Raw genomic sequence first — 18,829 nt, forward strand, 5'->3', positions numbered from 1 at the left:
CTTGGCTAAAGCAGCACGACCCAACGATTGGATTCGCGTCACACGTTATTACGTTTGACAGCGACTATTGCCGCCGACACTGCAATATGCCCGACAAACCGGAGAAGGTTAAAGCTTTACACGCCGTACCAAAAAAAAGCCGCCCCCAGTACCAGGCTGACCGACCGCCGTCCCTCCGCGAAATGGATATCGCCCCTATCTCCCTGCAAGCCGCGAGCATGTACGCCCGCCGCCGATCCTGCCGACTGTACGCCGTAACCTTGAAACAGATTGATGAGGTCCTAGCCGCCGACCCCCAAAATAGGAACGGGCCGACCCTGCCCGAAACAATCCGGGAATTCGCGGACGTATTTTCCCCGCAAGAAGCCGAGAAGCTGCCCCCACACCGACCGTCCGACCACCATATCCCGCTTATAGAAGGAAAAACGCCGCCGTTCGGCCCCCTGTACGCCATGTCCCGCGAAGAGCTGATAGCCCTTAAGGAATGGCTGACCGCAGAGTTGAAAAAAGGGTTTATCAGACCCAGTTCGTCATCCGTCGCCTCGCCCGTTTTGTTCGTGAAGAAGCAGGGAGGAGGGTTGAGGTTTTGCGTGGATTACCGCGCGCTGAATAACATTACCGTAAAAGACCGTTACCCGCTGCCGCTAGTCCGAGAGACCCTGAACAACCTGGCCGGCATGAAATTCTTCTCGAAAATCGATATCGTTTCCGCTTTTAACAATATTCGGATTAAAAAGGGGGAAGAATACCTGACGGCATTCCGCACGAGATTCGGCTTATACGAGAGCCTAGTCATGCCTTTCGGGCTAACGGGAGCCCCCGCGACGTTCCAGAGATATATAAACGACTCCCTGCGCGAATACTTAGACGTATTTTGTACAGCCTACCTGGACGACATTTTGATTTATAGCCGCACCCGAACAGAACACGAAGAACATTTGAAACTCGTACTGGAAGCCCTGAGGAAAGCCGGGCTATACGCCAACGCCGCGAAGTGCGAATTCTTCGTGACGGAAACCAAGTTCCTGGGCCTGCTGGTCGGCGTCGAAGGCGTAAAAATGGACCCTGAAAAAATCACCGCTGTCCTGGACTGGCAAACACCCAAAAAGCTTACTGACGTACAAGCATTTTTGGGGTTTGGCAACTTTTACCGGCGCTTTATCCGAGATTTCTCAAAGATCGTAGCCCCTTTGACGAGATTGACCAAGAAAGACGTCGCATTCGAATGGAATAGCGCCTGCGAAACCGCCTTCCGACTGCTGAAGAGAAAGTTTACCGAAGCCCCCGTACTGGCGCACTTCGATTGGGAAAAGGATGTGATCCTGGAGACCGACGCTTCCGATTATGTTTCTGCGGGAATATTGTCACAATACGGCGACGACGGAATACTCCGCCCCGTCGCGTTCTTTTCGAAAAAACACACAGCTACCGAATGCAATTACGAGATTTACGACAAAGAATTGCTAGCCATTATCCGCTGTTTTGAAGAATGGCGCCCGGAACTCGAAGGGACGTCGTCCCCGGTCCAAATAATTACGGACCACCGCAACCTGGAATATTTCACGACGACGAAAATGCTCAACCGCCGACAAGCCCGATGGGCCGAATTCCTGTCAAGATTTAATTTCCGTATCACCTACCGACCCGGGAAACAAGGAGCGAAGCCCGACGCACTAACCAGGAGGTCAGAGGATATGCCTGAGGAGGGGGATGAACGACTTAAGCACCAAACACAAGTCGTACTGAAAGAACACAATTTACCTGCCCGCCCCACCCGGTTACAACCCATAATCCGCCAAAACAAACCCCTATTGCCAAGACACCTGATAGAGCTACTAGACGCCGGATACGAATCCGACCCGATAACGCAATCTGCCCTAGAAGCGTTGAGGACAGGCGCCGACCGCCACCCCAAGCTGCAATTGGCCGAATGCGAAGAACGATCCGGCTATTTGTATTACCGCAATAGACTGTACGTACCCGATTCGAATAATCTGAAAGCCGAGATCCTGCGCCGCTGCCACGACTCCCCCGTCGCCGGTCACCCCGGCAAAGCAAAAACCTACGACCTGCTGTCCCGAGAATATTACTGGCCCGGAATGCTACATTACGTATCATTATGGGTAAAGAAATGCCAGACCTGCCGCCGAATCAACCCGTCCCGCGAAGGCCACCAGGGCCTCCTGCGACCCCTGCCCACTCCTGAACGCTCATGGCAACACCTGTCGATGGATTTTATCACACATTTGCCGCAAAGCAACGGCCACGACGCCATCCTAGTGGTCGTAGACCGCCTGACTAAGATGAGACACTTCGTCCCTTGTAAAGGGACCTGCAATGCCGAGGACACCGCCAACCTGTACCTACACCACGTATGGAAACTACACGGGTTGCCCCTGACGATAGTTTCGGATAGAGGCACCCAATTCGTGTCGAAGTTTTGGAAACACCTGACAACCCGTTTGAAAATCGACAGCCTGCTATCCACTGCTCACCACCCCGAGACTGACGGACAGACCGAGCGTTTTAACGCGTCCCTGGAACAATATTTGAGAGCTTATGTGGCCTACCTGCAAGATGATTGGGAAAGTTGGCTTCCCCTCGCCGAATTCACAGCCAACTCCCACAAGTCCGAGACCACCGGAACCTCCCCGTTTTACGCGACTTACGGATTCCATCCCCGCATGGGATTCGAGCCGGTACCCCTGAACCAGCCTTTGCCCGCCCAGCGGGATGCCGAAAAGCTAGCCGCCCGAATGGAAGCCATTCTGGAACAAGCCCGCGCCGAAATGACCGCCGCCCAAGCCCGTTACGAAGAACAGGCGAACCGACACCGTACCCCGGCCCGCCGGCTTACCGTCGGCCAATATGTATGGTTAGACGCACGGAACATCCAGACCGCCCGCCCGCAGAAGAAATTGGATTGGAAGAACTTGGGACCCTTCCGAATTTCTGAAGTGATTAGCCCGTACGCCTACCGTTTGGACCTGCCGTCGTCTATGAGAGTACACCCTGTTTTCAATATAAACCGACTAAAACCTGCTGACGTTGAGCCCCTGCCGGGCCAACAACCTGCACCGCCACCCCATTTGGAAGTGGAAGGTGAGAGAGAATACGAAGTCGAAGAGATCCTCGACTCCTTTTGGGAAACCCGCGGCCGAGGAGGCCGCCGGCTGAAATATATCGTCCGTTGGGCTGGATATAGCGAACCCACGACTGAACCTGCCGATTACCTGGAAAACGCTGCTCAATTGGTAAAGAATTTCCACCGTCGATACCCCCATAAGCCCGGGCCCCGGCCGTGACGGAGCTCGGCCTGGAAGGGGGGAATACTGTCACAGACCTGAAGGACAGCCACTGGGCTGTCGCTTAGTCATGACCCCTGTCACGTGAAGGCGCGAGGGCCGAGCGCCTCGCGCGCGTATATCTACGCGAAATCTCTGCAGTCTCCGATATGTAGCTCCTCGAGCTACGTCTTCGTCAACAACCACCTGCTACCCTGTACCTGGAAGACTAGATAGCCAATATACTCTGTCCTGTTACCTGATCGCCCGCACCTACCTGTCCGCCCTGCCTGCCCGTGACAGGCTATGGAATATATTAAATATATTACGTCGAGGGACATAAATTATATAAAACACGTTTATTACCATATAAATAAATTCGATTTTAGGATTGTTTAGCAGCAATTAAATTTTAGTTAACTTTAAAATTTATTTGAAAACGATTATAATTTCACCCCCAGTTATTGAAAACCCCAGTTACCCAATTAGACGTTTAGTTGCTTCAACCCACTGTACTTTACCCTAAGAACAGGTTACCCCGATACCTTGATCGTAACAATACGGTGGTGGCGGTGGCCACCAAAGTTATAAGCTGGGCGACATTGGAAAAATGCATGATGATTTATTATAATACGATACAAGTTGTATCTTGGAAGAGAAATGAGAAAAGAATCAACTGTTCTTAAAATATAATACGGTTGGTTAAAATTTTTATTCAGGCAATAACCTGAAAATTCAACGTTTTGCAGCGGGATGGAAGCTACCTTTAATATTTTTAAATCGAATATAAAAATAAACCTTGCTGTTTTTTGTTCTAAATTAGCATAGTTTTTAATTTTAAAATTTTAAAAATATCGCCCCCAATTTCTCCGGTAATTAAATTTAATGTAATATTTTTAATTAAATTATTAATATATTTCCAATTATTCCCTTTTTATAACATTATTAATGTAAAATTTGCCCTTGTTATAGCAGGTATTAATTAAATATAATTTTGCTAATTAAAAATCGGGCAAATTTATATAAAAAGACCTGCTAGAACATCTATGAAAAAGTTTTCCCAGCAAACTTCCATTTGGTATTATTTAATTAATATAATTTCTTTTTTTGGGAGGGGAATTACCGTCTCGAGTGCTAGCTAGTCCCGTTTCCGACCTGCTGTGGTATGAAGCAATCCCATTGGTCGCATTAGTGGTTTAGTGGTAAAATCCATCGTTGCCATTCTTTGAACACGTTCGATGGGCCCCGTGTTCGATTCACGGCTGATGCAAAATGATACTGCTTCTTTTTTGATATTTTTTTGATATTTCTAAGTTTTCAACAACGATGCCGGATTTGAAGTGGTTATCGACCGCTGCATATATACTTTCTCATACAAACGCATCCTTTTGGTTTTGGGTTAAATGTGCCCTGCAAACTTTAAACCAAAAGATTCGGTCAGGGTAAACTTTGTGCTGGTTTACTGATTCGCGAGTTAAAACCAAACGGTGAGCTGTTACTCATCAAAACTTTGTCTATTAATGCAAACTTACTCGTGTTTAATTTTTACGCGAGTAGGAATATTATTGTTACGACCAAACAAGTTGGGCCAGCACCAAGGAGGCCAGGCGGGGTCACACCCCTCCTGACGACATTCGCCAAAGAGAATCACCGACCGGCGGGAAAGGATTACATAAGGGGAAAAGACACGTGACATCACGTGATTGCCAAGAGAGGGATATGATTGATATGTCGCATATCAATCATAGCAGAACAAGTGATATGTCGGCTATGGAACATATCAAGCATATCACGACGAGGGACATAGTCTATATAAGGCACGCTCATTACCGTGTAGATAGATTCGATTCTAGGATTGCTTAGCAGCAATCAAACTCTAGTTAACCTCAATACTTACTTGAGAACGATCATAACTTCACCCCCAGTCATTAAGAACCCCAATTACCCAGTCAGACGCTCAGTTGCTTCAACCCACTGTACTTTACCCTAAGAACAGGTTACCCCGATACCTTGATCGTAACAATTATGCCGAGAAAAAAAGTGAGGGGAAAAAATAAATCACTTATTTTCATAGGGTACATACAATTATTATATTTCTTATAAATCAGCCTGGCCCATTTTTCTCAACCTGCCACGGCTCTATAGCAGCAAAATTTATACCCTTTATTTTATTTTTACTTTGCAGAAAATCTTTCGCTAATGCTTTCACTTTAAATGTTTATTATGCGCATTAGTCTCGATACTCTAATTTATTAGAACTGCTACCAACTACCATGCTATCACTTTCCGGACTTATATTTGGATACCCTCTTAAATCCAACAGCGGTCTAGAACCAGGAGCCAGTGCCAATAAGGCACAACCAATTATCGGTTGTTTAATTCGACCGTTTGAAGTGATACATCACAAGACCGGGTCAGCAACATGTGCATCAGGCTGTGCGGAGATCAAGATCTTTGACGACGTTCACCAAGTTTCAAATCCTGGCACAATTACTATCAAAGTAAGCAAAGAAAGGATGACAGTTGAGGTGGACGATAAATGCCGAAAGGTGGCAATAAGTACTGCTCGTTTGAGAGATGTTCGCTTCGAAGCTCAGCCCATGTATACGGAGGATCAAAAATGGAGTCATTCAGTAGCACCGATTAAACTATACTAGATCTAGTAGCTAGGCCTTTTGTGATTTATCCATATTGTTCCTTTGCTCCTTTCCTGAAACAGGTTGCATGGGATGTGGGTTGCAGTTAGGCTGAATCGAAGGAAATCTTCAGCCTCAGTTCGCGGTGTACAACGTGTCGCAACTCCCTCATGCTTTTTGCTTTTGTTCACCACGCCAGCATGATACTGACATACGTCTACTTCCTCAGTCGACGTCTCTTGCTTGTTTCCACCCGCTGGCAACCTCTAATGTCGGTACCTGGCTTTAGGATACCCCAGCCCTCGGAGGGCTTTATCGAGGCGTCTAGATGTTCTCATATCCGGCCGATAAACCAATAGAACTATTAAACCTCTGTACTATGTACTGCGAGTTGGCGTCTACGAGTCGCGTTTGGGTGGAGTGGCACGGAAATCCCCTTGCTCTGACAGCTGCTTCTCCGGTCCGGTATACGACGTCAAAGCGTCGGGCCCAAATTCACTTGTACCAAAGCCTACCCGGGGACTGAGAGAAGGGTTGCAGTTGTGGCCCTAATTTTTACTTTGCATTCAGTAGTCCAAACAGATAATATTGAGCCGACCCCCAGATTGTTGGCTAACAAGGTTGCAGGCTAGCCTAGACCACCGGCGTTTCTATTCCAACCCAAAAGAAAGGGCTCCATGCCCCTTGTGTTCAGGCAGCTTGCGTGTCTTCTCAGAAACACCATGTACGCAATTCCTCTTCAATTTTGTTTCCGGCACTACGAGGAGCTTATTGCTTCTACAGCATGGTCTTTTGCGACGGTTGCTCTGGCTAACCCGGGGCAGCTAGACTGCAGACAAACCCTGGGTCAGTGGGTATGAGGTCCAGTTTGGAAAATTGCAGTTACTCTCTTGTTTTGATTCCCAGCAGATATCCAAGGTTATGGTCTCATTTGAAGTTTATATAACCACTTTGTGGCTTGGTAGTCTTGATAATATCACTTTTCGCCTATATACAAATTAACATGAACCCAGCTCTCCGATTTTCTTTCGCTACATAACTGTAATTGCGATGCCGAAACCTCAGTCAAATAAGACGTTTAATGATAGTTTGGTGCTCGCCCGGGCTCAAAGATCTTAGAAATCCCCGCCAGAATAGGATCGTCGGACCTGTATACCAATTGAGTTGGAAATCCAATGCTCCGTTTTTTTGTACTCCCAGAGAGCGACTTCTTGCACTTGTTGTCAAAAGTAACGGTAATAGTGTCCCTCCCGCCTTCTTGGAAAGTGTGTGATCCGCCAGGATAAACCTTATACCATCGTGTACAATACTTTTTACCGCCATCGAGCATCTCACACATTTGAACCAAGCAGAAGATGGGACTCCGATGCTCTATTAGCGAGTCAAGCATGGGTGTTTTGCTCTTGGTCTTGGCCCGGTTGTTGCCACCGGCGGCTAGCGCCGGATGGGCCATGCTAGCGACGGCAATCGAAGAAAGGATAGTCATTAACTGCATAATTGTAGCAAACTGTGGTTGTGGTAGTTAAATGGGGGATAAGAAATTGGTTGAGAGGAATCGAAATACTAGTCGGCCCCAATACAGTTTATGTAGGCACTTATATAGTACAGCAATTTGAATAGTGTTTAAGAAATTTAGAGAAAAAGAAATATTTTGTAGTGTTTTAGCTTCGGTGAGCCCGGATAGTCTAAGAGCAGGGATATTAGCTATAACAACCCGACAAACTAGGCAGTGTTTATTATTGTTTGTTCATCTCCAGCATAAATCTTGCGGTCGTATACGGAAGTTTCACTCCATCACAGTGCTAGTAATGACAAATTCGCATAACGCGGGGGATTTTTTTTAAAAAAAGATCATGCGCTCAAATTACACGTGCGGGGTATCCTAGCTGTCAAAATATCAGGTAGTCGTTCCTGGTCAAGTCTTAGGTTAGAGCGTATCACCCGTAAACACTGCACTCATTACTAAATTTGATCATGTCAGCATTAGCTCATATTTGCAAGCGAATCTTGGGGAGACAGAGGATAAAAGTGTTTTCAGGCGATTACTTTATCATGTGATCGAAGAATAGAAGAAAAAGACAGTTGTAAAAAGAGCCGATTCTGACATTCTAGTCCCAGCCACAGTGAGCGGAGATAAATGACTCTCCTAATGAAAATATCGGATTTCAGCCCGATTTATTTTCAGAACGGGCTTTTCTGGACTCTCGTATATCCAACAATAGGCAACAAGGTTTAAAATTAAGGGTCCATGGCGTTCGTACTGCACGAACCTCCGGGCCTTCGGTATCAAAGGAACCTTCCGGTGCGAACGTGCTTTAGAATTCCACGGACAAAACATGGGTAATGCTAAACACCCTGGTAGGCAATCATACTTGGGATTTACTCCATACAATTCGAGGAAGGCTGAAAATAACTAATGTAGTAATTAGCGGCAAATGAAAGCCAGGAAGGGTTGCAGAAAGTTCCATGGGCTTTAATTTGGAATTTAGTTAAACTTTGTAAGTAGGTACTGATAAAAATAAAGCAGGAAAGAAAGGAAGATAGCTGCTATTGGACCATCGAATATCCGACAGCATCCTCCACCATTCATGGGTCAGACCCACCTTTGTTAGCGATTCACACCCAAACACACCAATAAGCTTAACAGCTGAAGAATTTTCGCCCTCCGGGCGCTGGTCGTCATGGCCTCACCAGAGGTCTCAAACCGCCGCGCGCGCCCGCAGAGCACGCCGCAGGCTTTGCCGCAGGGCCAGGCCGAGTCGGGACACGTATCTCTCGACACGCGCACCGCTAACGCGCCTCAGCCGGCTGGCCGCGGAAGGTACTCCAGCCTCCCGGCCCTGGCCATCAAAACACTGCAGCAGGAGTTGGAAAACGTGGAAACAGTCGGCAGCTGGCTCGAAGAGGTCTTTGCAGCCAAGCTCGAAAGTTTACAGGCCCCGGAGGACGCCGCGCTTAGGAGAATTGTTCTTGAATTTGACGACGTGATCAGCGGCTGGTTCCTTAGTCGCACCCTCCCTGAAAAAGAGCGTTCACGCTCCCCGTCGCGTTCGCCGACCAGTTCCAGCGAAAGGCGCAGCATTTTAATTACGAGGACGGGCACGGCGTCGTCGGCCTCTAAAGGCAGAGGCACGCCCACTAACAAATCGGTTACATGGGCCGAGCGAGCCGCCACGCCACCAGCGGCGGCCCCAACGCAAATTTTAACCCCGGCCACGCGCTCGTACCCGATACGTACGACGCCCGGCAATGCACCTGACAGCTCCGCAACTCCCTCCCAATCGGGCCGGGACCGCTCCCAAGCCCCGAAACGTTTGACAGAACAGCCGTCCAACCGCATCCTGATCCGCGTAAATAACAAATTGCGGATGGTGACGAGGGAGCCATACGCGGTAACGACCAAACTGGCCGAATTGGTCTCGGTGCCACACAGTGAAATCCCAAACGCCAAGCGTACCCCCACGGGCTGGGGTGTTACGGTGGCCTCTGAGGAAACACGGCAAAAACTCCTCAACCCCAGCGCGGTCAAGGCCATTATGGACGCATTGGACGCGCGGGAAGTCACTGTCCCGACAACCTGGCACACATACGCCGTCTCTGGAGTGCCCCGAACGCTCAATTGCCTGGACGGAAGAAAGGACGTACATGAGGTAATCCAGGAGGAGATTACCGTGGCAGCAGGCCAGCAGCCAGTCAACTGGCATATTTCCAAATATGGTTACGACCCACATACGGCTGAGGGCACGTGGATAGTGTCCTTCCTTCAACCCGTAAAGCCCTTTCAGCTTTTTGGAGTGTCGAGACGTGCGCGGAAGGTTGAAAAATCACGCAAAATTACACACCACCACGACGGTTGCCAGGGATATTGCGAAATACGTCGCTGCGTACGGCAAGCGCGTTGCGGCATATGTGGTGAAACAAAACATGCGACAGAGGAAGAGCCGTGCAAGGCAGCCCCCAAATGCGTTAATTGCCACGGCCATTTCCCATCCGGACATGAGAATTGCCCTGCCCGACCTTTGGTGGTAAATGGGAAGCTTGAACGACCTTCACAGCGTAAATTAAAGGGGATCCGCAGAATCGGACGTGCCAACCGTGCCGCGATTATCAACGACCGGGCTGAGGCGGCCCGCCGAGAGCCAGCACCTGCAATCCCGGTCCTAAACACCTCATCGCAGCATTCGCAAACCTCGAGCTCCCGATCGAGCATTTCAAATAAAAGAGCGCGGCCATGCGAGGCGGCAGGGGCGGACATCCGCAACTTCCTGCAGGCTGAACAGGAACGTGTGCACGACGAAATCGTTTGGGCAGCCGAAATGGAGGAAGACGCAGCGGCTGCCGAAATCTGCCCCGCTGATGTAATAAACTTGGAAGCAACCCATCGATCGATATAACGAAATACTCGCTCGGTAATATGCAGCGGGAATGCCTCGACGTAGTTTGGGCCAACGTAGGTAAAAGAATGGGTATGCATTTGAGCCTATTGGAGTTATACCACCAGAGAAAAGTGGACCTGGTTAACGTTCAAGAGCCATAGTGCGGGCTAAATACGATTACACAAACGCACCCGGGCTATGATGTTTTTGCGCCAGTGGACGAATGGCACGCCAACACTTACGAAGCCATGACTGGGCTCCGGCCCCGGGTGCTCACCTACGTCAAGAAGGGGGCAGCCCTAAGGGCCGCACAACGACGGCTACCGCAGGGCCAAAATACGCGGGACATACTCTGGCTCGAAATTAACGGAATATTGTTTGTTAACGTATATAGGGCTCCGGGCACTGAAGCCGCGCTGGAAATGGTATGCAATACCGTGCCAAATGGACCCACGGTGCTAGGCGGCGATTTTAACGTAGCGGCTGCTGCATACCAGCCGGGCCGCGCAAACGCACGCGGAGGGGACCAACTGACGGCATGGGCGCAAGCCCAGGGGATGAGTTTTACAGGAAATATCGGCGTGCCCACCCACCGCGACGGGGGTTTATTGGATATGGTCTTTTCCAACCTCCCCAGCACAATAACTGTGGTTGACAGCAGTCTTTACACAGGCTCCGACCACGAATCCCTTTATACCACGCTGCGGACGCGCGGCGCCCCCCGCCCGGAGGCGATCAACGTTTCGGTTAGGGACGACCGGTTACCAAAGTTCGCGGAGCTACTTGCTTTTGGCATGCAAGACATGCCGGACCCGGGATCCGCGGCCGATGGCTACGCATTGGACGCGTGGGTAGCTGAATTTACAACTTTATGGGAGCAAGTGACGTGGGTCGTGGGTACGCCGGCGGGAAAAAGGGACAGCTCGGCTCCCTGGTGGACCGAAAACTGCCAGCGGCTCTGGTCCGAATTCCAGCGGGTTAAACGGAGCGCTGTAAATAGGGCAGACGCCTCTGCCGAGGAAAAAGCCTATACGAAAGGGGTGCGGGCCGCGAAGCGGGAGTACTGGAGGCACCGGATCGACCAACTGCGCGACGATAAGGATTTGTGGAACATGGTGGGCTGGTTGGGAGCCGGACCACGCCTCCGGTCCCCGCCGCTGGTTATTAACGGCGAGCAAGTGAGCGAGCCTTTAGCAAAAGCGGAAGCACTGCAACGGGAGGTGCTTGGCCGATTTTCGGCGGAGGATAACCTGCAGGGAGACCCCTTGGAGGCCTGGTCGCCGGACGAGGCTAAAATCCCTTGGGACACCCAGGTTAGTGCGGAAGAGGCGGAGCGCTCCTGCATTGGGGTTACGAGCACGTCCCCGGGCATCGACGGAATAACCGTCCGGCTACTAAAAGCCGGATGGGCTTCGTTGGCCGAGCCGGTGCGCAGGCTCTACCAACGTTGCCTGGAACTCGGACATTTCCCAGCGCCTTGGAAGAAGGCCGAAGTCGCGATGCTACCGAAAACGGGGAAGAAAGACCGGAGCAGCGTTCGATCTTGGCGGCCTATAGCCCTCCTCTCCTGCATCGGAAAAGGCCTCGAGAGGCTCGTTGCACGCCGGATAGTTTGGGCCATACACGACAACGGGCTCCTTAGCTGCACCCACGGCGGTGCCCTACCCAAACGATCGGCGACGGATCTGGTTTGTGCCCTCGCCCACGATATCGAGCAGGCTCTAGCTCGCGGGGAGGAAGTCACCCTTGTCGCATGCGACGTCCAAGGCGCCTTCGACGCCCTCCTCCATGGGCGATTAATACGGAAAATGCGGAGCCTCGGGTTTAGTAAAATGCTCCTCAGGTTCGTAATTAACTTTTTAAGCGGCCGCCAGGCCCGAGTCCGGCTGGAGGGTACGACCACGGGCTTTAGGCGGCTTGGGTGCGGCACCCCGCAAGGGTCTCCCCTTTCCCCGATCCTATATATGCTATATTTGGCGTATCTCGTCAAAAACGGTACGAAGTGGCGGTTGGCATACGCAGACGACGTGCTTACATGGAAATCGTCACCCTCGTTGGAGGAAAACGTACGTTGGCTGGAAGGTAAACTCCGGGATATGCACGAAATTGCGGCGGAAGAGAAAATCCATTTTGCAGCGGAAAAGACAGAGGTGATCCATATTACTAAGAAAAGGCACGGTCGCAACCCGGAAATCCGGATTAATGGTAGAACGGTTACCCCGGTCCAACTACCGGGCGGTCGACGCGGACAAAGCGCCTCCGGGGCCGAGCGCTACCCGGGCATGCGTTGGCTTGGTTTTTGGTTCAGCCGACGGCTAGACGGGCGCCGCCACGTGGCCGAAAGGGCTGCCAAAGCAATGGCGGTCGCTGCCCACCTCAAGAGCTTTGGGGCAGTAAGATACGGACCGCCTGCGGCTGCACTTCGCAAGGCAGCGGTGGCATGCGTGGGTTCCTCGGCCACCTACGCAGCCGAGGCATAGTACAACCCAGCGCACAAGCAAAGAGGACTCCTCAAAGCATTAAACAAACCGCTGGTTTTAGCGGCACGGGCAATCCTCCCGGCGTATAAAACCACCCCCTCGTCCACTGTTCTCAGGGACGCAGGACTACCCTCGGCCCGCGTCGCGCTGGCCTACACCCGCCTGAAATACGGCGCCCGACTAAGGCTCGCGGACAAGGGGCACCCCCTTGTCAACCGCCTGCGTGAAACACCTCGTGCCCGCAACTCGGGCCATTCGGCCACGACCCTGCAAACGGCTGCACAACTTCTCCCGCGGATCCGGAGACTAGAGTTGCGCGCACCTCGCAATGCCCCGGATTCTCGCACTGACCCCACCGGAGGAGTCCCGAAAGAGGAAGCGGCCCGCCGCTTTATCGAATGGCTGGACATGGTATCACCTGACGATATCGTGGTATATACGGATGGTTCGGAAAAACACGAAAACAACTGCGTCCAAATAGGGTACGGATGGGCCGCTTTTAGGGCGGGCCTGGAATTTGCCGCAGGCTCCGCATTTATTACGCCGGAAAGCCACGTTTTCGACGCCGAGGCGATTGGCGCCCTAAAAGGGCTACAGGCGGCAGCCAAGGCCCAGCCAGGCGCCCGGATTTGGATTTGTGTGGACAGCACCTCGGTTATTTGGGGTCTTAGAGGCGACGCGCCGCGTTCGTCCCAATGGGCCTTTCTGGAGTTCCATAACCTTGTCGATCTACTCCGAAAACAAAGTACCGAGGTTCGGGTCCGTTGGTGCCCTGGGCACCAGGGAATCCCGGGAAACGACCGGGCTGACGAGCTGGCCAAGGCCGGCTCCGCCGGACCGCCGGACCCAGACCCGAGGGCTCAGCAAACCACGTATAGCGGTGCCGGCACGGTCCTCAGAGCCATTCTTTCGAATATAGAGAAGGACTGGTGGCGTAAAGAACTCTGTGAACGGTCCCCCGCATATAGGGAATGGAAATTCCAATACACACCGAGAAAGGAGCCCGAGGAACTGCGTTTGCCAAGACCCCTACTGGGCCATTATTTGGCCATGAGGACCGGCCACGGCGATTTCAAGGCCTACCATGACCGTTTCAACCACCAGGATGCAAACACCTCGTGTGCCTGGTGCTGGAAGCGGACCTCCCCTGAGCACCCGGTGCACTGCCGCTATTCGCGGGCGGTGTGGAGAAACTGGCCGTGGCCTAATAACGACCGGCCGGCCGGGCCGCCAAATCGCGCCCAACGCTGGAAATTCTTCCAGACAAGCTTCGGGCAACCGAAAAGCTTTGAGGCGTTTTCGATAGCCACCAACTACTTCAGCGCCCGCCCCAGAGCGGCCCGCCAGCGCCCCGCGCGCCACGAACGCACTTTACGCCTAGGGACACCGATCGTAAACGACTCGAACTCTGACGAGGAATAGACTTACTGCCTTTTCACCCACACTTCACGGCACAAGCCGTCAGACGAACCCTCCGTGCACCTTAGGCACGGGGTCGCGTCAGTGAACTAACCCCCTAAGCAGGACCGGGCCCGAACCCGGTCAGGCACGATCCGCCTCTGCCCTCCTTGTTTTCCCCCTGTGTAAATAAAGAAGATAGAACGCGCGCCGAGATACCCCTCGGGAGGTTGCTAACGGCCGGCTAACAAGCCGGGCCGAGCCCGGCGTTAACTAATACTACTACTACTACTACTACTACTTGACTTATAATCATCCCGGCGATTACACGGACAACATGAGGACTATTCACTATTGCTGTAGCTATTAGTAACAAAGCAGGTGCCATTTGACCTTGTTTGAATTGGTTGATCAGAAATGAACTAGAGGGGAGTTTATCGACATTTTTGCCGGATAAAAAACCACTAGGTTTCCTTTTTCAAAGCCATAATTATCAACAGGATTTCCATATCGTCCACGTTATCCGGTAGCGCAATAGATGGATCACGTCGTCTGTAAAACGGTCTCTCAAACTCTAGCAGAAAGAATCCGCTGTATTCCCAATCAATAATGGCCAGAACTACCAGGGTGTTACGACCAGACAATTGGGCCGGTACCAGAGAGGCCAGGTGGGGTCACACCCCTTTTAACGACATTCGCCCAAAAAAATACCGACCGGCAAAATAACGATTACCTAAAGGCCAGGCCACGAAATCTCACGTAACGGCCAAGGAAATGGATTTTTATAATTTGTAAAATCTCAATTGAAAATTACAAATTAAACAAATTAAAAAAAATCACATTTGGAATATAATTTATATAAAACACGTTTATTATTATATAAATAAATTCGATTTTAGGATTATTTAGCAGCAATTAAATTTTAGTTAATTTTAAGATTTATTTAAAAACGATTATAATTTCACCCCCAATTATTAAAAACCCCAATTACCCAATTAAACGTTTAATTGCTTTAACCCATTATATTTTATTATAAAAACAGGTTACCCGATATTTTAATTATAACATTTTAATTGCTTTTGTTTAATATTTTGCTTTAAAATATACCGAACAATATTACCAACAATATATTTTCCCAATTTTTTAAAAATAACATTTCCAATACCCCGGTTACGAGTAACAAAACGGCCCAAAAAACCCCTGTTCGGCCCAAGGATAATAATAATAATAAAAACGAAAAAAACCAGCTCCGTAAATAAATTATTTAAATTAACCAAAAATTTTACAAATAAACGTTCCGCGCAATTCAATTCCAAAAGGAATTCCAGGTTTTCCGAACCAATATTAACGTTATTTTAATTTTTTTTAATAGGCGCGAAAAATTTAAATTTAACCCCCCAATTATATTCGATAATATATTTGGACAATTTAAAAAATATTTTATATAAATACGTATTTATTAAATATTCCATTTAAAAATTTTCCGCAATAAAATAAAAAAGGTGGTTTACGCGGCCATTTTTTTCCGAAAACGAGTTTTGTTTTGGTTCGAATTTTTACTGCAAAAATGGTTTAATATATCCCCCGAAAAACGACGTTAAAAAATTACCGACATTTTTTCAATTTTCGCAAAATATAAACGCATTTTCCGTTTTTTATTTTAAAAACCCGATAAAAAACGATAAACCGAACAAAATTTGGCCAATTTACGGTAAATTAAATTAACCTCCGTTTATATAACCGAGTTTAAAAAATTAATAATAAAATTAAATATAACCGAAAATACCAAAATCCTCTAATTTTACCAAAAATTAAAATTAAAAATAAAAAATAAAATATCCAAATTCGACCGACCCGAAAATTTCCTCAAATACGTCGAATTTGCCATTAAATTTAATAATTGGATTTACGAACGCCGATAGGAAAAATAAAACGGACAACGAATATTTGTTATTTCGATTCGATAAATTAATACGGGACGCAAATACCAATATTTTTAACCCATATATTATAAAGATAATAATAAATGGTAATAACCCCGTTATATAACGCCCCAAACCTATAATATAATTTATAATACCCATAATAAACCTATGGATTTTAATATTATATAATATAAAAAACCCCGTAAAAACCCCAAAAATGGTAAATATTTTAAATGTAATAAAATAGGGTATATCGCCAAAAATTGCCCGAGAAACCAGGAAAATATCCCTGATTTTAGGGTCAAAACCGAAAAACCACGAAAATTTAATACCACTAATTATTAACAATTACGGCCTAATTAATATAATATAATGAATTAAATTACCTGTTATAATAGTAATTATATAACCTATAATAATTTTAAAATCGACGCAGGCCGGTACCTATAAAAACCCCGAGATATTTAAATTTTAATAATAAAAAACCGAATATTTATAGGGATAAAATAACCAATAAATTTATATCGACGGAAGACCCAATTACCCGAATTTACGGATTCGGACATTTTAGGAAAATTAAATAAAGAATTTTTGGAACAAACCCACTATATTAAAACAACCAATTAATTTTTAATATAAAAATTAAACGAAGATTTAAAAAAAAATCCAGCGAGGAAAAAATTATATTTTTAAACCAATATAACGTAATAAAGGAAAATAGCCCCTATATATATAAAAAAAACATATTAATTTATACCGAAACGACCAATTAATATAATTTCCCGGGTTATTATTGCAAACGCAAATCCGACATTTTACGGAACCAATTAATGCAATTTTTAAAAACCACCCAATTTTAAATACCAAATATTTTTAACACGCAAAAATCTTTTGGGCAAAATATTTCCGAAACAATTATAAATTCCATTTAAATAGGAAAATAATCCACAATTTTTTCCCACGACGACGTAAAATAACAGATATTTACAAAATATATATTATAACCGACCTACCAAATTGGAAAATTAAAATAAAATTTAATATTAAACCAACCGTAATTTTTACGTTTAACGACAATTATTTTATAACGTATTGCAACCAAAAACAATTTTTATAATATAAATGCACCCGAAACGTATATAAAATATATATATTAGGTAAAACCCAGGCCTGGTACAAATAAAAATTACGGCAACCAGGATTTGCACCAATAACCAAAATTGTATAAAACCCCAACGTATAAAATAACGAGGAAATTATAAACGTACGCAAAATACCCGTATTAATAAAACACCCATTTAACCTAATCGAAACGAAAAATAACCGTATATCCAAAAATAAAAAAAAAGGACCCACGACGCGAATCCAGCAAATTAAAAAATTAAAACAGCTAAACGGTACAGGGCACCGAACGGCGATAATAGAAACGGAACAAAAAACTTTAAACGTTATATAAAATATTATAATAATATATAAATATATATTTTTCGATATACGATTCGATGGTAAATTTATACAAATATTTTTCGATAATGGAATATAAAATAATTATATTTTACCAAAAATTATAACGAAACGACGAATATTTTGGTAATAAAAAAAAATTAAACCAGTTGCAAACCGTGGAAAAAAGGCAATTTTATACGGGAACGGTATTATCGAAATAAAAACCGTATATTTTTGAATGGAAAATTATAAATAAAAAAAACAAATTATTTTAAATATTACGGAAATAAGGGATAAAAACGTAATATTAGGAATTTCTTAGTTTAAAAAAAACAACCCCCGGATAAATTGGATAACCGGCCAAATCCAATGGGAAAAGCCGTTAATTTTTAAAAAAAAATTCGAAAAACGGATTTTACGCAACGAACGTAAAATATAAAAACGAAATTAACAAAAAATTATAACGTTATTAAGGAAAAACAAACTACGTTTGGAATTAATATTGGAAAAATCGCAATTATCCATAAACGAAAAACGATCGAATTTTACCATATTAATTGATAATATTCCGGCCAAATATCGGATATATAAACGATTATTTAACCCCGAATTCGAAATAAAATTACCCGAATATAATTCGTTCGATTACAAAATACTATTAAAAAAAATACAACCCAAATTCCACAAAATATACGGTTTAAACCCAATATAAATGGAAATATTAAACGAATATTTCGCAAAAAATTTTAAAAAAAATTATATTAAATTATTAATATTACCAGCAGGATACCCAATCCTTTTCGTACCAAAAAAAAACAGAAAATTACAATTATGCGTGGATTACAAACAATTAAACGATTTTATTATAAAAAATTGCTACCCATTTCCATTAATAGGAAAATTCCGAAATATATTTTATTAAATATAATGGTTTACAATATTAAATTTTAAAAAAACTGTTAATTATATGCATTATTTTGCATGTAATAAGCCCACTTTTATTTGTATATAGCCAATTTTATTTAGTGCCGAAGTGGAGTGGGGAATGGTGGAATTCCGTTACTTTGTTAATGCAGGAATGCAATTTAAAGGTCAGCGAGTGGGGTTAGCTACCCTGTACCGGGTTTAATACCCACCCTGCACCTGCGAGTCAGCTACCCTGTACCGGGTTGAAAATTTCACCAAGTCAACGTTTAAATGCAAACCCAGAGATGGTTTGTATGCAAATGAGGGTGTTTTTTCAAAAACCCATACAAATTAGTTTTTCGGAAATTCATTCGCGGC

General features: G+C 46.3%; 1 protein-coding gene and 1 non-coding gene across 2 annotated transcripts; one reads left to right on the top strand and one right to left on the bottom strand.

Moving 5' to 3' along the window:
• The first annotated feature begins 4,469 nt into the window (after window positions 1–4,469).
• MGG_20217 lies at window positions 4,470–4,554 on the top strand. The gene has a single exon. It is a non-coding gene; the product is annotated as a tRNA-Gly (tRNA).
• A 2,444-nt stretch (window positions 4,555–6,998) lies between these two features.
• Window positions 6,999–7,373, bottom strand: MGG_10975 (uncharacterized protein; the record flags this gene model as incomplete). Its single annotated transcript, XM_003717504.1, has 1 exon — window positions 6,999–7,373. One exon carries the CDS (start codon window positions 7,371–7,373, stop codon window positions 6,999–7,001), a length of 375 nt encoding a protein of 124 aa, XP_003717552.1.
• Between the last annotated feature and the right edge of the window lie 11,456 nt (window positions 7,374–18,829).

Source organism: Pyricularia oryzae, chromosome 4 (genome assembly GCF_000002495.2).
Source record: "Pyricularia oryzae 70-15 chromosome 4, whole genome shotgun sequence".
Taxonomy (NCBI): domain Eukaryota; kingdom Fungi; phylum Ascomycota; class Sordariomycetes; order Magnaporthales; family Pyriculariaceae; genus Pyricularia; species Pyricularia oryzae.